We start from the raw sequence: 23738 nt of genomic DNA, 5'->3' as shown, positions 1-23738 counted from the left end.
TGTTGGTCATTTCTATGCGGAATAATGTTTATACAATAGGTCAACAATTTCATCACTGTACTGTAGCCGGGTTACTTGATTCTTCGTGCATCGCCGGGTATACCCGATTCGGCCGGATTTTATCAGAATCAAGTATGCTAATTATTTCCGGTTTGTCGGTTGATCCTCATACAATCTTAGTTCGATTGTTCAGGGAGACCAGCTGCAGGGGAGGCCATTTTGTTTGCTGCTAGAAACATTCCAATAAATCTGATCCGATATAGATCTTCGAAATGCATGGCATCCCTATAATAAACGTTTTAGTTACTTGTTTGTTTTCATGAAATCAATTTATTGAGTATTTCATGGTAATAAACATTACTGAAACACCAGATGTTCCTTCCATTTGCCAAAAAATCCCCCTCTCAAAATATCATATGGCAGGTTTGACCGGTCGACAGAAGATGCTTGCTCCTCCTAGGCACCTTATCCCACCTCTGGTATGCTTGGGGGTCCGTGTTTGCCCAACTCTTTATTTTGTATTGCTTTAGGAGTTATGAGATTGATCACTGTTCGTTATCTTCACCTTTCATGAATATGGTATAACAAAAAGACGACTTTCCGACATGAAAATAGAAAAATTTCAAATATATGTACTAGATAAAAATAAATGATGATAAATAAGAATTCTTATTTAGAAAGATATCACTTTGCAGTGCTTGTGTAGAAGTGGAGCCTGAATATACTAGTATCGATTGTCCGTAGTACATATGTATGTATTTAGAATGGGAAATCGTCCTTTCAAAATGATGTGTTGGTGATTGATTTGTGACAATTTGATTGCCTCCATTATTAGTCTATGGACTTAACATGATAGTTTGCCCAAGGGATTTCTTCTATGCATTTTGGATAGTGTTGCCCTCTTTATTCATTCTAGACGTGTCAACTTATGATTTAGGAACCCAAAGGTGTAACTGACAACTTCAGTCATTCATTTGTTTTCTTACAACATACATGAACATTGTTTTGCAATATTTTTCTTTTAATAATGTAAATTTGAATATTAAATCTAGGGTACATATACATGACAACGCACAACAAATAAATGACTTTATCTCCAGTTCATACCACCCCTTCTCTGTATCAGCCCCTAAGTCACCACACCATGGTGAAAAGAGAAGTCGATCGTGGTAACCAGTGCCTTTCATCGCAGACGTCAGGCTAGCGAAGAAGCTACATTCTTTCTCACACTGTTAGCACTATTGCCTCGTTCACACGGAGAATTTGATTCACATTAAACGTAAGTTCAATTTCTGTTGAACTGAAATATGATCTAAACTTTATTGAAAGCCAGAGTTGTCACCCTAGAACTCAGCATAGTGTTTCATGGTCACATCTGATTAAATATTTCAAGAAAACCTTTATATTACAGAGTGATTCTGTCGAATTCTAAATCTAGACTTTTTATTACAGGGAAAGGAAACCCTACCCACATTGTTGTTTTTATGAATAAAGTATTACTTACTGATATCGTAAATGACAGTCTTTAACACCAAAATTCCTTGTTTAACGATTAAATCAATATTAATTTATCAGATATTTTAAATTACCCGCCGCTAAGAGAGAGGCCATTGAAATTTAATTTATGACGTCACACCATCGGTTCCGGTTTATTTCATCAGCGGCACTGTAAATCTGACAAGTCCCGAGCAGTTAAGTTTGGAGCCGTATAGATTTTAGCCCTTTCATTCGCAAGAGGGAATTGAGAAAAGAAGACGTTCATTCGAGTCGAAGACCAGGCAGACAGTGCACGTTTCTTCATACAAATGTCCCGAACCTCAACTCGTCATAACGCAGAATGATGAATCCACAGTTTACATAGTCATTTCTTTTCAGATGACTTGGTTGGGTCAAGAATTTCGGGGGGGGGGGATATAAATTCACATATCCCCTTCGCATTAGTGCAATTAACAGCTTAACAGGAAGCATCTACCTATTTATTCGTAAAATCTACCATATCACATGCACATCTTAGAATCTCATTAAAACTGGAACAGACGGTGTGACGTCAAAATTATTGATTTTTGTGGTCTTGAATACAAAAGAGTTCCAAATCATGGCAGCCTCTATAGATAGCGAGAGTTTCAATTTTTAACGTTTTCAAATTAGTATTGAAGCTTATCTAGGCCGTATATCAGCAGAATAGTATGACAAATATTTATGATATAATTAATCCTATCATTTATCTTGTAAATTTGTTTTGGGTTGCTTTCCCCTTTAATGAATGATCCTGCTGAATTCTAAATATATACTTTTTATTACTGATGCTTCTGCAGAATTCTCAATTTATAATTTTTATTACTGAATGCTTCTGCCGAATTTTAAATCTATACTTTTCATTACTGAATGCTTCTGCCGAATTTTAAATCTATACTTTTTATTACTGAATGGTTCTGGCGAGTTCTAAATCTATACTTCTTATTACTGAATGATTCTGGCGAGTTCTAAGCCTGACTCATCGTACAACATTAATTATTTTGTTTCAAAATATTACACAAAAAATATCCTGTTGAAATGTAGAATGTACATCGCACTTCATTAAAAGGAAACGAGAAGATAACTCCTATAAGCAATACAAAATAGAAAGTTGGGCAAACACGGACCCCTCGACATACCCGATATGGGATCAGGTGCTTAGGAGGAGTAAGCATCCCCTGTCGACCGATCACACCCGCCGTGAGCCCTATATCTTGATCAACTAAACGGAGTTATCCGTAGTCAAAACTAGTGTGCCAAGAATGGTCTAACAATCGGTATGAAACACGTCAGACAGCATTTCATTCAATGATAGGTTGTATTGGCAAACTAGATCGTTATACCGACTAAGATTTGCGAAATACTGACTTTAAATGACACTGTTGAAAACCCTGTACCATCAACTTGTTTGTCAGTAGCCTGCCTCGATTTAAAAACTGACCTTACGCAGAACAAGCTCTTGCCTATCGAATCAGTTGAGAGATATAAACACCATATACAGGTGATAATGGCATATTGCTACACAAATATGGGAAGTTGACGATGGAGAAGCTGAAATCATCCCGTTTGTTATAAAGTTGAGTTGTTAGTTTGCCGTTAATATAATAACATATCTTAGTATGAAGCAGAAGTGGACGCCTCTGTGGTTTTTTAATAACTTCTGCTTCAAAGGAGTATAAAAACAGGTCAGCTAACAAAGGAGCACAATTAGTGCCCATTGGAATTCCAACAGACTGTTAGAAGACCTGATCACCAAAGACCACGAAGATATTGTCAATGAGGAACTCCAGCATATTTTTATTTCAACTTCAGAGTACTTGTGCGTGGAATCAGAGTGGTGTTTAACAAAGTATTTTTTTTTTGGATGACAGATCACTAGATATGAATATTTGTGTTTTCCATTTTTGTTGAAGAAGCAATTGTCTATGATGTCAAAAAGTCTAGTCTTTAGTTTTGCTGTTTCACGGGTAAAGCGTGCGACGATCAATGCTTGGGGCGTTGAAGCAGACAGGAAGTGTTATGTAACAGATATACACATACCTGGGACCGTTTCTGCACAGTCAGTAATGTTAAATAGTATTCTCTCTCTTAAATTTTATAAAGAGTTTGCTAATGCAAGGCTTTAATCCTTTTCCTACTTTAATATTTGTGTTATACATGTTTTCTTAAAATATTTGTACAAATACATGTATTAAATTAAATTCCTGAAAATTAATTTATGAAACCACCAATATGTGATTTATACTGACAGGGATAATTAGTTTTCGTGAAGTTACTTTTGCTGTTTTACGGGTAAAGCGTGTGTGTATATATATATATATATATATATATATATATATATATATATATATATAAGCACAAAAACCCAACAACACCCTACTTCCTAAAAGTACCACCACCATTTTTATCACTCAGTACAACAGTGTATCACTCTTGTCATCAATGTAGTTTATCGATACTTGTCGTTTTTGCGTGTTATTTGTTTATGTAATATATGTCTCTTGATAAAAACGCGGGTTGCGTCGAAAATTCGAGTTTTAAATAACCAATAGTGTCGTGGCCTTTTCAGTGCTTTTATGTGTGTGTGTGTGTGTGTGTGTGTGTGTGTGTGTGCATCTTCCGACGATGGTATATGACAATCTACCCTTATATTGAATGTATGGTTCAATAAAGGTAAAATAAGAACCTTTCGTAATATGTGACAAGTTGGTTATCTTCTATTCACATTGCGCTCCGCGCACTTGTGACAGAAGGACCGCCCATCTCTTTGATAATGTGAATATTACTCGGATGCTAGAAGATGATCATTACATAATAGATTTGGTGGTGGTTGCATGAGCTAGTATGTCCCCTTCTGGTTATCACAATGCACTGTATTCATCAGAAATTGTTCCTCCGGAGACCGACACCATTACAACGGACGATCGTGAGGAGGTTCATAAACTTAAGGTTTAACTATGAATGAAACAGCACATTCAAGTGCTAGCATATCATATATCGAACTGATATATGAATAAAAATGATTATTGTTAACCGATAAAACGTCGTCGATATAGCTAAATGTCGATTTGAAGACCACAACAAGAGATTTTTTCTTTCTCATGTAGAAGCTTTTGAGTAAGTCCTGCTTCATAAGAATATAAAAATAGGTCATCTAACAAAAGAGCACAATTCGTGCCCATAGGAATTCCAACAGACTGTTCGAAGACCTGATCACCAAAGACCACAAAGATATTGTTAATGAGGAACTCCAGCATATTTTTTTTATTTCAATTTCAGAGTAATCAGAGTGGTATTCAACAAAGTAATTTTTTGGATGACTGATCACTAGATACAAGTATTTCCTTGTTCCATTTTTGTTGAAGAAGCAACTGTCTATGATGTTAATACATGTAAGTCTAGTCTTTAATACAGTAAGATATCAGTAATTGATTTAAAGATGCCATCCCTTCAGTGCCATGTATAGTGTGCAATAATTGAATTAATGATGAAGTCGGTTAAATTATGGCACACAATACTAGAAATTGAATTATTAAGGATATCCTCAATTCAGTGTATGGCATAATCATTTTATTAATGGAAGGGAATAATCTTCATTTTGAATAATACATGATATATCTAATTCACTTCGGTTTAAATTCCTTTGAAGATACATCTTATTAAAAAATATATATATACATGTACTTGATAAGCTCATTCAATTTAGTAGTTCAACGACTGATAAAAGAAGCTGCCCGTTCAAGTAATATATCATAGATATTGATAACATTTCAACCAACCACGTATGTGTATTGTAGGGGAAGTTCCACTACTAGTGGTTGGGGGATATAGCTAATTCTCTAAGGGGAATGACTATGGAGCGCCAAATTAACATAACTCAAGTAATTGAAAATATCTTTAATTATTTGAATATGTCATCAATTAATTTGATGCACGTTACAATTCAATTGAAGAAAATAATAATTCATTTAATGCGAGTATCAATACGCGCAATAATTCTCTTTAATTGAATTGATGCACGCAATAACTGACTTGATGCGCGCATCAATTCAATTGATAAGAACAATAGTTGATTTAATGTACGCATCTGTCAATTATTGTGCGCAATAATTGAATTGAAGGTATCTTTAGATAATTAGAAATATCTTCAATTATTTGACTTTATGTTAATTTGCCACTCCACAGATAATGCACTAAATGCCATAGCCTGTCTTCCGGTGGAAATTTGAAAATAAAATCTAGACCAAGCACGTAGGGAGAAGCCTCACTATTGATAGTTTGAGGGAGGGGGGTGGGGGTTCTCACTATATAACCAGTCTTTCGGGGCGGTCTCACTATATAATACCGGGACTGTTCTGGGAAGTTTGCACCTTATAACTTTAAGGTTAAAACGTTTTACCGAAATTAGGTTGTACACTACCTGTCAATGTCCAAGAAACCAGGCCACTGTTTACATTATAGCAGTTTTTCTGTTTGTCATTCATATAGTGCATTATAGTTTCGATTATTACTTTTGACGAGAAGAAACTACGGGTATCCATAATGTTGCACTTAAATTGTCGCACTGGACAAAAACTACTATGATAAACTCAAACGCAATAATGAGTTTTAAATTTAGAAATTATGAACAACTGTTCATTTTGTCTTTGGTCAACTATTTGACATGACGGATTACGATTGCATTCGTAAAATCATGATCCAATATTCATATACGGAGAGATATCATTTATGTTACATAAGGAACATTTAATTTGGAGCTCCAAGTGACTTCCTCATAATCAAGTTTTATTTCTGTATGTGATGAAAGGTGAAGATCACAAACAGTGATCAATCTCAAAACTCTTATAAGCAATACAAAATAGAGAGTTGGGCAAACACGGACCCCTGGATACACCAGAGGTGAGATCAGGTGCCTGGGAGGAGTAAGCATTTTTATCAACTAAACAGTTATCCGTAGTCAAAATCAGTGTGCCAAGAACAGCCTAACAATCAGTATGAAACACGTCAGACAGCATATGATCCAATGATAGTTTGTATTGGCAAACTAGATCGTTATACCGACCATATTATTTGCGAAATGCTGACTTTAAACGAGACTGTTGAATCCCCTGTACCATCAACTTAGTAGCCTGCTTTGATAATAGTTTGCAATGTAAACTGTTAATGATATTGAATTTGTACAACAGAAATGCTTAATCAAACATTTATACCATCATAAGCGTTGCGACGACAATATTTATGATATTTCTATTATAGGCGGTGTTGTGTTGTATGTTAATTAGACCCAGGATGTCCAATATTCTCAGAGACTTTGGTATATTCTATAATGCTCCCCGGGACTATGTTCTATAATTCTCCCCGGGACTACTATGTTCTATAATTCTCCCTGGGACTACTATATTCTATAATTCTCCCCGGGACTACTATGTCCTATAATTCTCCCCGGGACTATGTTCTATAATTCTCCCTGGGACTACTATGTTCTATCATTCTCCCCGGACTACTATGTTCTATAATTCTCCCTGGGACTACTGTGTTCTGTAATTCTCCCCGGGACTACTATGTCCTATAATTCTCCCCGGGACTATGTTCTATAATTCTCCTCGGTACTATATTCTATAATTCTCCCCGGGACTATGTTCTATAATTCTCCCCGGGACTACTATGTTCTATAATTCTCCCCGGGACTACTATGTACTATAATTCTCCCCTGGACTATGTTCTATAATTCTCCTCGGTACTATATTCTATAATTCTCCCCGGGACCACTATGTTCTATAATTCTCTCCGGGACTACGTTCTTTAATTCTCCCCGGGACTATGTTCTATAATTCTCCCCGGGACTATGTTCTATAAATCTCCCCGGGACTTCTATGTCCTATAATTTTCCCCCGGACTATGTTCTATAATTCTCCTTGGTACTATATTCTATAATTCTCACCGGGACTATGTTCTATAATTCTCCCCGGGACTACTATATTCTGTAATTCTCCACGGACTGCTATGTTCTATAATTCTCCCCGGGACTACTATGTTCTATAATTCTCCCCGGGACTACTATGTCCTATAATTCTCCCCGGGACTATGGTCTATAATTCTCCTTGGTACTATATTCTATAATTCTCCCCGGGACTATGTTCTATAATTCTCCCCGGTACTACTATGTTCTATAATTCTCCCCGGGACTACTATGTCTTAAAATTCTCCCCGGGACTATGTTCTATAATTCTCCTTGGTACTATATTCTATAATTCTCCCCGGGACTATGTTCTATAATTCTCCCCGGGACTACTATGTTCTATAATTCTCCACGGACTGCTATGTTCTATAATTCTCCCTGGGACTACTATGTTCTAAAATTCTCCCCGGGACTACTATGTCCTATAATTCTCCCCGGGACTATGGTCTATAATTCTCCTTGGTACTATATTCTATAATTCTCCCCGGGACTATGTTCTATAATTCTCCCCGGGACTATGTTCTATAATTCTCCCCGGGACTACTATGTTCTATAATTCTCCCCGGGACTATGTTCTATAATTCTCCCCGGGACTATGTTTTATAATTCTCCCCGGGACTACTGTTTTATAATTTTCCCCGGGACTACTATGTTCTATAATTCTCCCTGGGACTATGTTCTATAATTCTCCCCGGGACTACTATGTTCTATAATTCTCCCCGGGACTAGGGTTACGTTGTGTGAGGATTAATCATAATCGCATCGCTGTTTCACAACAGACCACAGACACTTGACGTTACAAAATAATATTAGCGTAGGTAAATGACATTCAAAATATGTTATCTATAAATAGACGGATGCTCTCAGGCCTCCACATTATTGCGGTTGACTTGCAGCTGATTTGTGTAAATTGGACACCACCTAGCGGGAGTTGAAAATGTGTAAATAAATCCACGAGGAGAGCAGAGGAACACGCAAAAGGGAAAATCCCAGTCTAAAAATAATGAGAATTTTTTTTTATCTGTAACGTCAAATGGCTGTACAATAGACCATTAAGAATTGATGAAATTAAGAAAATGTATATAGAAACACGAAAGACAAAATAAAATTCCACAATCTTCAAGAGTTTCCATTTTTTATTATTAAGACAATGATCTCGTAAATGCAATAGAGATTTTATATTCATGTGCGTGTTAACCACAAGGTTTTGAAATACTCCGAAATGCATCAGGCAGTGGTGTAATGATTCATGTACCAAAAGATGTAAGAAATGATACCTCAACTTGGAATTAAAATGAAACGTTATCGGAGTTAAAGAATATCGATTTCAGAGCATGCATGAGGATATACAATAAATGCCTCTTTCTGCAAATGTTAGCTGGTGGAACAGTTTAAAATCATGAAATTTTAGAACAGTCAATGTTGAATCCTGATTGTGACTGAATACAGAACAGACATGTGCCAGTCTTTATCACATCCTTTCTCGCTATAAATGGAACAAGCTCAGTAGAACGATTGGAACAGCAAAATACAAAGAGGCGGATCCCACTCTGGAGGCCTTATTTACGTTGTTTGCTGCAGAATAATAATAGTAAGTTTGAATGACGATCGGAATGTGATCATTCTATGTAAGTGAAATATTTTGCTATTGTTCTACTATAAATAATAACAGTGATTTTGGATATCTATCGGAATTTTATGTATCATTTGATATATCTGTTAGATATTTTGTTATATTTCGACTGCATCTCAGCAGCGCAATTTGTATATGTAGACTTTAATTTGAATTGAAACGTACCTCCAATTAATTGGCCCGCTACAAAAGAAAAAAAATATCTATAATTATAATGACGCAGTAGTAGTTGTTATAAAAGTAGTACTAGTAGTTGTAAGAGGAGTTGTTGTAAAAGCAGTACTAGTAGTTGTAGGAGAAGTTGTGAAGTAGTACTAGTAGTTGGAGGAGAAGTTGTTGTAAAAGTAGTACTAGTAGTTGTAGGAGAAGTTGTGAAGTAGTGCTAGTAGTTGTAGGAGAAGTTGTTGTAGTTTAGGTGTAGTTACAGCAGTAGCTGTAGTTGTAGGAGATTTTGTAGGAATTGTTATAGGAAGTTGTAGGAGTAGTTACAGGAAGTTGTAGGAGTAATTACAGGAAGCTGTAGGAGTAGTTATAAAAAGCTGTATGAATAGTTACAGGAAGCTGTAGGAGTAGTTACAAGAAGTTGTAGGAGTAGTTACAGGAAGTTGTAGGAATAGTTATAAAAAGCTGTATGAATAGTTACAGGAAGCTGTAGGAGTAGTTACAAGAAGTTGTAGGAGTAGTTACAGGAAGTTGTAGGAATAGTTATAAAAAGCTGTATGAATAGTTACAGGAAGCTGTAGGAGTAGTTACAGGAAGTTGTAGGAGTAGTTACAGGAAGTTGTAGGAGTAGTTACAAGAAGTTGTATGAATAGTTATAAAAAGCTGTATGAATAGTTACAGGAAGCTGTAGGAGTAGTTACAAGAAGTTGTAGGAGTAGTTACAGGAAGTTGTAGGAATAGTTATAAAAAGCTGTATGAATAGTTACAGGAAGCTGTAGGAGTAGTTACAGGAAGTTGTAGGAGTAATTACAGGAAGTTGTAGGAATAGTTATAAAAAGCTGTATGAATAGTTACAGGAAGCTGTAGGAGTAGTTACAAGAAGTTGTAGGAGTAGTTACAGGAAGTTGTAGGAGTAATTACAGGAAGCTGTATGAATAGTTACAGGAAGCTGTAGGAGTAGTTACAAGAAGTTGTAGGAGTAGTTACAGGAAGTTGTAGGAATAGTTATAAAAAGCTGTATGAATAGTTACAGGAAGCTGTAGGAGTAGTTACAAGAAGTTGTAGGAGTAGTTACAGGAAGTTGTAGGAATAGTTATAAAAAGCTGTATGAATAGTTACAGGAAGCTGTAGGAGTAGTTACAAGAAGTTATAGGAGTAGTTACAGGAAGTTGTAGGAATAGTTATAAAAAGCTGTATGAATAGTTACAGGAAGCTGTAGGAGTAGTTACAGGAAGTTGTAGTAGTACTTACTTGAAGTTGTAGGAGCAGTTACAGGAAGTTGTAGGAGTAGTTACAGGAAGTTGTAGGAATAATTACAGGAAGGTGTAGGAATGGTTACAGGAAGTTGTAGGAGTGGTTACAGAAAGTTGTAGGAATAATTACAGGAAGATGTAGGAATGGTTACAGGAAGTTGTAGGAGTGGTTACAGAAAGTTGTAGGAAGAGTTACAGGAAGTTATAGGAATAGTTACAGGAAGATGTAGGAGTAGTTACAGGAAGATGTAGGAATGGTTACAGGAAGTTGTAGGAGTAGTTACATGAAGTTGTAGGAGTAGTTAGAGGAAGTTGTAGGAATAATTATAGGAAGTTGTAGGAATAGTTAGAGGAAGTTATAGGAATAGTTACAGGAAATTGTAGGAGTATTTACAGGAAGTTGTAAGAGTAGTTACAGAAAGTTGTAATAGTAGTTGAAGGAGCAGTTGCAGGAAGTTGTAGGAGTAGTTACAGGACGTTGTGCAATCATCACTACTCGGCTATTTCCGTAACTGTAAATCGGTTACTGACAAGAACGAGCGTGATCCGATTGGAAGTTGTGGAGTATTTGCATGAAGTTGTTGGAATAGTTACAGGAAATTGTAGGAATAGTTACAGGAAATTGTAGGAATAGTTAAAGGAAATTGTAGGAATAGTCACAGGAAGTAGTAAGAGTAGTTACAGGAAGTAGTAGGAGTAGTTACAGGGGTAGTTGTAGGAATAGTCACAGGAAGTTGTAGGAATAGTTACAGGGGTAATTGTAGGAACAGTCACAGGATATTGTAGGAGTAGTTACTGGAAGTTGTAGGAGTAGTTACAGGGGTAGTTGTAGGAATAGTTACAGTAAGATGTAGGAGTAATTACAGGAAGTTGTAGGAATAGTTACAGGAAGTTGTAAGAATAGTTACAGGAAATTGTAGGAGTAGTTACAGAAAGTTGTAATAATAGTTAGAAGTAGTTGTAGGAGTAGTTACAGGGGTAATTGTAGAAGTAGGATTAGGTGTAGATCAGGGTGTAGCTTTAGGAGTTGTTATAGTTGTAGGAGTAATAGTAGTAATATGTCGGTAACGGAACATTTTCTTCCTCATTTCACAAAGAATAATTGCAAAATTTCATTATCAAATTTAGAATTCAATCAAATTTACCTTGACAGAATTGACAAGTAGCGGGGCAGTTAGCCTCCATGTATCTTCTAGCGAATCGGTTGGTACAAAGTCCTCTACTGTTCAAAAAGGCGCAGTGGTTTCCCATATCTTCACATCTTTTCTCAGCTTTAAAAGTATGAAATTATTTCTCACAATTTTCGGCCAAAAATTAATGATAATGGATAATTGAATTTGATATTTTTGAAAAATATACATTGTATGTTTAAAAGTCATTTTTATCATTTGAAGAATCATATCAACGTTATGAATAGTAAAATCCTATGGTAGATTTATCATACCATTACACTTGTTACAAGACTGTTTGCAATACATCATCATGTAACGGCTTCTCGAACAAAATCCAGCCCTTGCCCAAAATCCACAAAATCGATTCATATCTTCGCAATCTGCAAACATAAAATTCAATTTAATGTTGGTAGTTCAAAACAACTTTAAGATTTTATGATAAAACACTGCTGGTATATCATCGTAACACTATCTGCTTGTAAAGTAAGCGTTTTCTGGAACTTCTAACATGATTATATCATCACGACTTGTACCTCTAACCTAGCTTTGTGGATTAGATTCGTTAATAATCCACTTTAACCCTAATTTTGACTTTGATACTGAACTACATAAATAAAAATGTGTATAAATCAGGTTTTAAATTGGTGAAATATACAAAACTAATAATAAATTTGTTTATGAATCATGAATGTACATGTACTTTGTATTAAAAACGTTCGTATTCCTCCGTTTTCTTTTAAATGACCCAAATTCCTTCATGTATTGCACACGATGAAATTGACATAAGTAATATCTACATGTATATCTTACTGTTAAAAATATATATCAATTTTGTTTTGGACGATACATGACGCCTAGATACTTAAAATGTTTAACTGATTTACAAAAATTATACATACGTGTATATATTTCTGACAAATTCAAGGAAAGCTTATAAATCTTCGATTTTATACATATATTATATACACCAAAAATTAAGATACAGAAGAAAATTAAAGTTTTAATTTCGGTTTTGGCTATTTCTGATTCATTTTCAAGGTACGTGTAGTATAATGATGTCAAAAAGAAAGGAGTTTCAATTTCAAGGCCAACAAGAGGCCCATGGGCCACATCGCTCACCTGAGTCACTTTGGCCCATATCTGAAGACTTTCCATATATATTTGCATGTAAAACCTTAGTCCCTATTATGGCCCAAACTACCCTTTGCAAACTTGAATCTACACTATGTCAGAAAGCTTTCATGTAAATGTCAACTTCTTTGGCCCAATGGTTCTTGAGAAGAAGATTTTTAAAGCTTTTTCCTATATTTGTATGTAAAACTTTGACCCCCCCCCCCACTTGTGGCCCCATCCTACCCCCCGGGGGCCATGATTTGAACAATCTTGAATCTTCACTATGTCAGAAAGTTTTCTTGTAAATATCAGATTTTCTGACTCAGTGGTTATTGAGAAAAAGATTTTAACTATATATTTGTATGTAAAACTTTGATCCCCCTTGTGGCCTCATCCTACCCCCAGGGGCCATGATTTGAACAAACTTGAATCTGCACTATGTCAAAACGTTTTCATGTAAAAATCAGCTTTTCTGGCTCAGTGGTTCTTGAAAAGAAGATTTTTCCTACATATTTGTATGTAAAACTTTGATCCCCCCCTTGTGGCCCCATCCTACCCTCGGGGGCCATGATTTGAACAAACTTGAATCTGCACTATGTCAGAAAGTTTTCATGTAAAAATCAGCTCTTCTGGCTCAGTGGTTCTTGAGAAGAAGATTTTTAAAGATTTTTCCTATATATTTGTATGTAAAACTTTGATCCCCTATTGTGGCCCCATCCAACCCCCGGGGGCCATGATTTGAACAAACTTGAATCTGCATTATGTCAGGAAGCTTTCATGTAAATCTCAGCTTTTCTGGCTTAGTGGTTCTTGAGAAGAAGATTTTTAAAGTTTTTCCCGATATATTTGTGTGTAAAACTTTGATCCACCCCATGGGGCCCCATCTTATCCCCGAGGGCCATGATTTGAACAAACATGAATCTGCACTATGTCAGAAAGTTTTCATGTAAAAATCAGCTTTTCTGGCTCAGTGGTTCTTGAGAAGAAGATTTTAAAAGATTTTTCCTATATATTTGTATGTAAAACTTTGATCCCCTACTGTGGCCCCATCCAACCCCAGGGGCCCATGATTTGAACAAACTTGAATCTGCATTATGTCAGGAAGCTTTCATGTAAATCTCAGCTTTTCTGGCTTAGTGGTTCTTGAGAAGAAGATTTTTAAAGTTTTTCCCTATATATTTGTGTGTAAAACTTTGATCCACCCCTTGGGGTCCCATCTTATCCCCGAGGGCCATGATTTGAACAAACATGAATCTGCACTATGTCAGAAAGTTTTCATGTAAAAATCAGCTTTTCTGGCTCAGTGGTTGTTGAGAAGAAGATTTTAAAAGATTTTTCCTATATATTTGTATGTAAAACTTTGATCCCCTATTGTGGCCCCATCCAACCCCAGGGGCCCATGATTTGAACAAACTTGAATCTGCATTATGTCAGAAAGCTTTCATGTAAATCTCAGCTTTTCTGGCTAAGTGGTTCTTGAGAAGAAGATTTTTAAAGTTTTCCCCTATATATTTGTATGTAAAACTTTGATTCCCCCTTGTGGCCCCATCCTACCACCGGGGGCCATGATTTGAACAAACTTGAATCTGCAATATGTCAGGAAGCTTTCAGGTAAATTTCAGCTCTTCTGGCCCAGTGGTTCTTGAGAAGAAGATTTTTAAATGACCCCACCCTATTTTAGCATTTTTGTGATTATCTCCCCTTTGAAAGGGACATGGCCCTTCATTTGAACAAACTTGAAAGCCCTTCACCCAAGAATGCTTTTGGCCAAGTTAGGTTGAAATTGGCCCAGTGGTTCTGGAGAAGAAGTCGAAAATGTGAAAAGTTTACAGACAGACGGACAGACAGACAGACGGACGCCGGACAAAATGTGATCAGAATAGCTCACTTGAACCTTCGGTTCAGGTGAGCTAAAAATGGAGTCCTTATATTTCATGCTCATGTGTTGAAGATGTTTCTTTACGGATAAAAACTCCCGATATAACAAAGAAGAAAAGCGAAAGTCACCTCCGGAGGACGTTGTACTTGGAGCGGGGCTTGCGGTAGTTTGAGATGTGGTGGTTACCACTGGCGTTCCCAGACAGTTCTGGATCGGGTTGTTTGGGTCGTTTGTAGGACATTTACATCTACAATCTTTGCCGAGGAAACCTTCTCCAGGACAACTCTGAGCTGAACAGGAACCTGGTTGCAAACACAAAACATTATATAACAAATTGTTTCAAAATAGATGCGAAAATCTTCTAAAAGAATGTAAACATCAAATAAGTTAACAACTTAGTCAAAACACAATTAAAAACAATGGTATGGAAATTGCCAATCTTTATATTGTAGTAAAAGCTGAACTGCCCATGTGTTGCAAAATTTTACAATGTTGAGATGAAAAGGTACATTGAAATTAAATGTGTCTTAAAATGTTACCGGCACAGTTGTACATCAGATTTGCGAGCTTGATGTCTCGAAAACTGAGACCAGGTGCTGTTCCGATGATGTTTTGAAAGCTTGCATCGAGAGTTCTGACTGTGATCCCTCCGCTGTTTGAAAAAGCCTGTATAAAAGAGAAACAAGAACATACCAGACTTATCTCTATATGTCACATCGTTAATTTTGAGTTTACCAAGTGGCAGTGAATACAAAGTTTACAATATGACATGTACACCGAGCTATGGTACCTCAAAATACACATTTATGACCAGTTTTATTGCAGAAGATTTCCCATAGAGACCAATACCAATTGTAACCGTTCATGGACTTGTCAAGACGTTTGAATCATCTAAATGATTAATAGCACGTGCAAAATTCATTTTATTGGAGCTGTAAGGACAATATGAATGTATATCGACATATAATAATTACATTGAATTCTTTCTTAGGATTAAAAGTCTTTAAATATGATAATGTAATAAGCTTGAAATGTACAGGTCATTAGACCCATATATACATACCCTGGCCCCATAATGCATCACACTTCGGTAATCATATGCCACTCCAAAATTGTTCACTTGAGACGTCGGTTGTTTTTCGAAATTAAAAAGTACTGCAGATGGTATGTTTTCCGGAACAATTTGTACAAATCCATCACGATCAGGTCGACTCTGCTCATGCCAGTACCCAACTGCATGTCCTATTTCGTGGGTAATAATTCTTCGCTGAAAAAGCAGAATGGAGTATATCTATAAAATGTTTTATAACTGTCTGAAGAGTCATTAAAGCCGAAAGCGCTAACAGTGAAATGTTATTCCAGTTTTGTGTTTCTTGACTTTTAATATATATAGTGCACTAAAATGACCAACGACACGAACAACCAGATTTTCAAATTTTGGGGTCGAAAAGGTTTACATTATATGGTAATATGGCTAATATTAAAAGAAAATAACAAAACAACAACAAAAATACACTTAGCACTAAAACTACACTAAATCTAGAAACGTATTTACACCGTAGCACTAAAACTACACTAAATCTAGAAGCGTATTTACACCGCAGCACTAAAACTACACTAAATCTAGAAACGTATTTGCACCGCAGCACTAAAACTGCACTAAATCTAGAAGCGTATTTACACCACAAAATACATATTTTTATTTCTAGGCTTGGTAATCAAGTGCGGAGCAAATTAGGATATGCCCTGTTCGTCCAAAGGGCCGGTCCACAAGACACGGTGTGTGTGTGTGTGTGTGTGTGTGTGTGTGTGTGTGTGTGTGTGTGTGTGTGTGTGTGTGTGTGTGTGTGTGTGTGTGTGTGTGTGTGTACATGTGTGTGTGTGTGTGTGTGTGTGTGTGTACATGTGTGTGTGTGTGTGTGTGTGTGTGTATGTATGTGTGTGTGTGTGTGTGTGTGTGTGTGTGTGTGTGTGTGTGTGTGTGTGTGTGTGTGTGTGTGTGTGTGTGTGTACATGTGTGTACGTGTGTGTGTGTACATGTGTGTGTGTGTGTGTGTGTGTGTGTGTATACATGTGTGTGTGTGTGTGTACATGTGTGTGTGTGTATGTATGTGTGTGTGTGTGTGTGTGTGTGTGTGTGTGTGTGTGTGTACATGTGTGTGTGTGTACATGTGTGTGTGTGTGTGTGTGTGTGTGTGTGTGTGTGTGTGTGTGTGTGTGTGTGTGTGGTTTGTGTGTGTGTGTTTGCGTGTGTACCATATGTATGTATAAAATAGCATTACTAGGTGTATATCTTGTGATTTACAAAAGAAAAAAGATATGCAGAAGCCAAGAAGGATTGTGGGGTCGGATTGTGTTGCACTAACATCTATAGAAGAATCAAGTTTCTTATGGGCAATGGAAGGAATGAACTCGTCTACCTGAATAGTACTGTAATGTGATATGTCTCTATTTAGTTCCAATGAAAACAAGTGACTTTTGTTGTGTGTCAAAAGTCCATTGGCCGATTGAGGATGACATTCTTTAATGTTTCTCTCTTTTAAATAAGTGTTTTCCAGCATCAGAATTATTTCATGCACATGCAGTTCCTGAAATGTCATTTGAAAAGTTAGAATACTTACGATTCTGCAGCCATTAGCGAGGTTTATAGGCTGCACATTTCCGGTGCGTCCAATAAAAGATGAACATCTGAATAAAGAAAGCTAGCAATTAAATCCATAAATTAACGACATAAGCTTCAGAACTTCTTGAAACACATCATGCCAAAACCCTCTATAGATCGCCATTGTATCGAGAGACATATTAAGGTTGATTGATCCTCATGTGATGTCATAAGTTTTTGCAAAATCTTTATCTAATTAAATTTTGCGATGATTGAATTATATCTTTCTGAGGAATTTTATTCAATGAATAAGATAAAAAATTTGGTAAATTTTTGTTACTGAAAAAGTTTTTATTTTCCATAGATAATCAATTATTTCTAATTCTAAAAATGTTGTCAAGGGCAATAACTCCTATGCTGGAAATTTTTCCACTGCATGTCTATGACACAATGATTTCCCTAATATCCACAATTAATTTTCATGTTGATTTTTGTCGCGAAAAAACCCGCCAAGTACTTTGTATGTGTTCACCTTATTGCGAATTGATTTATCATTAAATACACGCATAATCAACCCAAAAAGTTCATGAACAATGAACTACATGTACATACGCATGGCTGATGAGGCTATACTGAGAAAATAATTTTCATTATAACACGGTCCGTTATATTAGAACTATCAATCAATCTTAAGAGGATGTTGTCCTAGTACGTAATATACTTCATATTACGTTTGTTTTGTACAGGATTGGGAAATAACTAGTGCTTTCCGAATACGTGCGTTATCTAAGCGCTCAAACCAATCTATATGTATAAACTGGTTCCCTTTAGACATGAGACATTTACACGATTATCGATCTTTAACAAAATCAGTATTTACCCACCCCACCCATATTTCCTACACAAACAATTCTTCATAATTTGAATTGATGCTAAACGCTGGTATATGTAGACCTTACCCATCGCCATTTTGGAATCGTATAGCCGCACTTTCTCCATTCCTTAGTCTAAACACCAAACACGTTTGTGTGTTCCATTCGTTAATGGCAGTGTTGATTTCCGCCGTATTAGCAGAACCTAAAAAAAACAAAAAAACGAATACAATTATAGCTTTTATAACAAAGCTTGCCGTCTTTAGGAACACCCTTATATAGTAAACTGGTATAAATGTACATGTATCATGTGCTTTGAATATTTTATAGTATGACCTTGCAGTACACACGTTGTTTGTACTGAAAAAGATAGAGAGTATTGTTTCTTCTCAACCTCAAGAAAACTGTGTTGTTCAGTGTGTTTAATCAGAGACATATGTCATATGTAACAGTTACATATGTCTCTGGTTTAAAAAAAAAAAATCTATTTTTCACGCAGCAAGAAACAAAATATACTAAATAGCTAAATTTTCTCGAGAAGAATTTCAAAGTTTGAGTGCAAAAAAGACCACTTCTGTTATTCAGTGAATTATAGAAATGTTTTTAATAGTTTCTATCTCCCCTTTATTTAATAGAATTCCAATCAATGAAATAAATCATAATTTTCACATCTTACATTTTCTACCAATCTTAAAGGAGAGGAAGTATATTGTCCGAGGTCTGTAAAATATTCCGATTTCCAAGGAAAACGGTAATAAATTTACTTTAGTTAAGGTGGTTTTTCATATTTCAAAAGTCACATTTTGACATATAGTAGTACATGTATATATGCATTGAGTATAAACACAAAGATTGTACATGTATAAATATTACTAATGCACAACATACTGAAAGTCCCAGGTGCAATTTCGTAAGGAATGATGTTGTTTGGCCATCTCCTACTTGTTCCACGGATAGCCTTCCTCTTTTTTCTTTTACCCATTTTTTCGTCCATTCTATTCAAAAAATAAAATTCGTTTCATCTTTATCTTTAAATTTTTTTCAAATCATATTTTTATAAGCACATGTTACATCTTACTTTGTAATGGATTAAAATTATGATTTTCCACTTTGTACAGTGTTTATCATTATTTAATTTTACACGGTGAGGAATGTGAAACAATAGAATAACACGTACTTGAAAGTTTACTGAATATCAACATAGTCTAAACTTGTGTAACTGATATTATATAAAGCCACCCCAAACATCTAACTACTCGAAAACAGTTTTGGACATACATATAAGAACTGTTGTTTCAAAATACTCTTTGTAACGATTACATTGAAGAACTTTGAAGTTTATATTCCTCAGAGGGAGAAACTCGAAATGCTGTTGTCTATTGAAGTGTTACAATACGTGTAGTTTAGCAGCAATCAACAGATACTTAAATTCTGCCGAATTAAAACAATACACCTTGATACTTATATCAAACTACTTCTTACGATATAATTGTTTTGCTTAGAGTAACTGACCGAGATAATAAACAATTTTTGTGTATTGGATTCTTGTGATATAATCCATCGTTGTGATTGAAATTTTCTCGGCTTTTCACAAAATGTTTAAATGTTTTCTTCGATAAAATTATTACATACACATTACTTATTACACTTTTAGATAGAGGATAAGTTCTGGGAATTTTAAAAGCCTGGCAAATCAAATAAAAAAGGCTGGAGCCCAATCATGGAAAATGTAAGATTTCTTCAAGCTGATAATTTAATTTGGTTGTCCCAAACAATATTCAGAAGATGCGCGGTAAAAACGCCAGTATTTCTGTTCCTGTGCATCCTTTCGACAGAAAGTATACATAAATTTTCATGTACAAAATAATCATTTTATCTATCAAAAGATTTTTACCTTGCTTTTTCCTCTGCTATGAACTCATCTAGGGTCATCAATATGTCCAGTTCTTTTCTGACCAAGCTGGACGACTCGCTGGACACCAAGTCGTGTGACATACCTGTCAGGTCAACATATAATGCACATGAAAACACGGACAAGGACATATTCATACCATTTCCATATCAGTTTTCTTAGAATATTGGCATTAAAATCAATGAAATGGGGCCAAACGGTACGAGTAGAATTAGGTGTATCTTATTGCAGGCCTAGTATATACCATGTACTTTATTCACTTTATTGAGTTATGTTTCTTTAATTTCAAAAAGTTTAAATGTATTGTTTTTACGACTTATTTTGGAGTAGAAATTTTTTCTCTTATATTGAATTTGCTGTATCAAATTATTTTATGTGTATAATACGGGGGTGTAACAGGTAACATATGAATCTGGATATAAGTGGAAACTTTTCGACACGTGCATACTTAATCATTAATACTTTAATTTTACAGAACAATATTCTATTATCTTCGATTCCCCACCCACCCCACCCCGAATTTATTTTAAGGAGGTATGCAAGACTGGTATAGATTCATTCTTGGTGTACACAGGAATACACAAGATCGTAAATACCGAGTTAGCGGAACTCTCTTGTAAAGAAGTACAGAAAAGCGTGTCTATCTTGGGCATTTTTTGTTTATTCAAACACGGCATCGGAAGACGATTTAACCCGTGCTTTCCACAATTAAAAGCATTTTTAAATGAATGGTGTGTGAAACGTCTGGATACAGGAAAAATGAACTGAATTTGGCTCGTGAAGCTATATGTTTTGACGCAAGCTCTTTTCAGCTTTGGGAATTTCCAGGACAGCAGATGGAAACAATCCACATAATTTCCATTAAAATCTATCATTTGTGGATATTTCTGCGTATTAGGTTTCTTTCTTGAATCATTACTACAGCCTACTGCAATGCAATGATAGTGCACCATTGTTAAAATCAGGTGAATCGATCACGACAAAAGTTGCAAAACTGGTATTATTTACCAACATGCCCAAATTCTCGCATACTCTGGGTCTCGCGAGACTTTGAAAGGGGAAAGTAAAATTTAAAACCAAGACGGAAAAAGTAGTCGCGATCTTGCGTATTGACATCTGCATCATTCAACATCCGGGAACGACAAAAGTTACTTCCGGTGTATCCTGATTACATTCAAAGAGAGATCGTACTGACGGAAACGAAAGTGAGTGAACATATGCAGTGACCGAAATTCATGTTTTGTGGAGGCGAAATTGGTCTAAGAGGCATTCAGAATTTTCAAGAAAGTGGGCACGTAAGATGTGACGTCTTAAGAAATCTGGGCCATAACGACCGTAAAAAATAATTATCACTCCTCCCCTTTCCAACAGAGTGCATATACTTATGATACACTATAATTTAAAAAATGTAGAAGTCTTACGCCACATAGTTTAAATGCTCATCCCATTATGGCCACAAGACATTTTTTTACAGAAAGAAACATTTTTTAAATATATTTGTTGTCTTTGGGGCTTTGATCCATTCATTTGAAGTGCGTCAAGTTTGCATTTTCTAGCAGGATCTTCTTTTTTTTTCTAATGAGACAAAAATACTTCAAAACCTATTTGCACTTCTCAGAATAAAAATTTTCTGGTCAACATGAAACTTTTATCAAAATCGTTGAATTCTGTTTTGTCATGTGTCCGAATAGCTACACCGGGTAGAGCGTCGGCTTCCTATATTCTTCGATTTCCTAATGGACTATTAGCGTTTCAGGGTTTGTTTGTTTTTTTCATTTTATAACTGAATTGAAAACAATTGATATTCGAATCTATGATTTAGAGAGAGAGATTTAAGAACTCTTGTCCGATCCCTCTATAATTGTATAACAATGAAACACATTGTTTAAACCAAAGTAATTAAATATCCTGCTGCTCTGGATTCCGGCATACCACGGTTTTTTTTACTATCATCTTGACTTACTGTTTTCGTTGGCGTCCTCTATAGCTTTATCAATAGACATGCTATCCGTCTGTGAAAATCAAACAAATCATATTCAATTATGCATTTTCTTAGAATTCTTCTCATTTTGAAAAAATTCACAATAGGATTTTTTTAAAAATACAATTTTCCTGCAACGATATTTAATGTTACCTCAAAGACGAGAGCAAACATCAATGAAAAAACGAAAATCTTCATCTTAGTTGAATGTGATCTAATCTGTCTCACTCAATGCAACTTTTGTCTACTAATTGGCCTAGCATAAATTTATATACTGTGTAATATGTAATAATGGTTTGTCAGATCCTGGTCCGTTACACGGCCTCTGATGTACATAGATACGCATGTTTTATCTAGGATATACATGGAGGTGACTTCATCCCATGTACTGTATGGTGTCCCGATAGGGCCGTGTGCAAAAGCGCAACAACGCGTTTTGCGGGATTTTACCATACTGCTAATAAAGTCATGTTGCACGTCAGTATCATCAGAAGGAATTAATCTAAAATTTTATGACTTTATAAAAAAAAAAAGATTGCCCATGTCGTTTTTTGATCAGGTGGGCTTGACTCTGATGTTTTACTTTTCCCCCTTGATCTTTGCACAAAAGGGGATCATCGAAGCTATCGATATTTTAACAACGTAAAATGTGGTGGGTTTTTTTACCGAGGCAGCTGCCTCGGTTGCCTCAATGGAAGCTACGCCACTGGGGATACTAATGGTATAAAAACTACATACGGCAAACTGATGGGGTAAAATGTAGTGGAATTTAATTAAAGATATATATATTATCTAGCAGATTTTACTATTTGATAGAGAAATCTTATTGCAAAACACAAAAATTAGCACATTTTTATATTTTGAATAAAATCTAAATTGGTTGCCATGGCAACAAAAATGTGTATTGAGTAATGCTGCAGTGTTGCATTAAAATCCAATTTACAGAGTTTAAAAATAGTCCGAAAATAAAAAGATGAAACAGTGTGTTAGTGGGGGCACACAATTAGCTTCTTTTTTTAAAAAGTTTATATGGCACTTTAGCCCCTGGCTACAGGTATGCCTATGCGTTAGTAGTATTTTCTGTATATCTAAATTTTTACTAAACGAAGTTAAAACGAATGCATTTTTTCATCATTGAACTCATTACATTTCCGTGAGCGTGTTGTGTGTTAGCGTGATGGCGTGTTGTGTAATAGAGTGACAGTGCGTCAGCGTGTGTTAGCGTGATGGCGTGTTGTGTAATAGCGCGACAGTGCGTCAGCGTGTGTTAGCGTGATGGCGTGTTGTGTAATAGCGTGACAGTGCGTCAGCGTGTGTTAGCGTGATGGCGTGTTGTGTGATAGCGCGATATCGTATTGTGTGATAGCGTGATGGCGTGTTGTGTGATAGCGCGATAGCGTATTGTGTGATAGTGTGATGGCGTGTTGTGTGATAGCACGTTTTAAGAAAGGCGTTGTTACGCTTTTGCAAATGGTTCTATCGGAACACCATGCATGCGAGTTTCTACAGATTAAGATATTTTTGCGCAGATGAAAACGACATCAACTACTGTAAGGATATTTGCATCTAACCTGTCGGAAGACTTTATCAAGTTTTGTTGGATTTTTTTTCTCTCTCTCTTTTCAACATCGAACCACATTGTGATATAATATTTCGGAAAGACTGAAGTATGTTGTATTTAAGCA

General features: G+C 35.9%; 1 protein-coding gene and 1 long non-coding RNA gene across 2 annotated transcripts; both read right to left on the bottom strand.

The window, feature by feature from the left end:
* Positions 1 to 8598: 8598 nt before the first annotated feature.
* LOC130052190 (uncharacterized) lies at positions 8599 to 11794 on the bottom strand. The gene is made up of 3 exons (XR_008800571.1): positions 11668 to 11794; positions 9273 to 9290; positions 8599 to 9049 (listed from the first exon to the last, which is right to left on the bottom strand). It is a non-coding gene; the product is annotated as an uncharacterized LOC130052190 (long non-coding RNA).
* A 152-nt stretch (positions 11795 to 11946) lies between these two features.
* On the bottom strand, positions 11947 to 22076 carry LOC125680137 (zinc metalloproteinase nas-14-like). Its single transcript, XM_048919610.2, has 9 exons — positions 22036 to 22076; positions 20055 to 20157; positions 19049 to 19155; positions 18248 to 18365; positions 17308 to 17374; positions 15750 to 15953; positions 15226 to 15352; positions 14815 to 14988; positions 11947 to 12074 (listed from the first exon to the last, which is right to left on the bottom strand). The coding sequence occupies exons 1-9, from the start codon at positions 22073 to 22075 to the stop codon at positions 11947 to 11949; spliced, it is 1068 nt and encodes a 355-aa protein (XP_048775567.2). The 5' UTR covers position 22076.
* Positions 22077 to 23738: the final 1662 nt, after the last annotated feature.

The sequence above is a fragment of the Ostrea edulis genome, chromosome 1, assembly GCF_947568905.1.
Source record: "Ostrea edulis chromosome 1, xbOstEdul1.1, whole genome shotgun sequence".
In the NCBI taxonomy this organism is placed as follows: domain Eukaryota; kingdom Metazoa; phylum Mollusca; class Bivalvia; order Ostreida; family Ostreidae; genus Ostrea; species Ostrea edulis.
The sequence above is the reverse complement of the archived record's forward strand: the minus strand, read 5'-3'. Positions and strand labels throughout refer to the sequence as shown.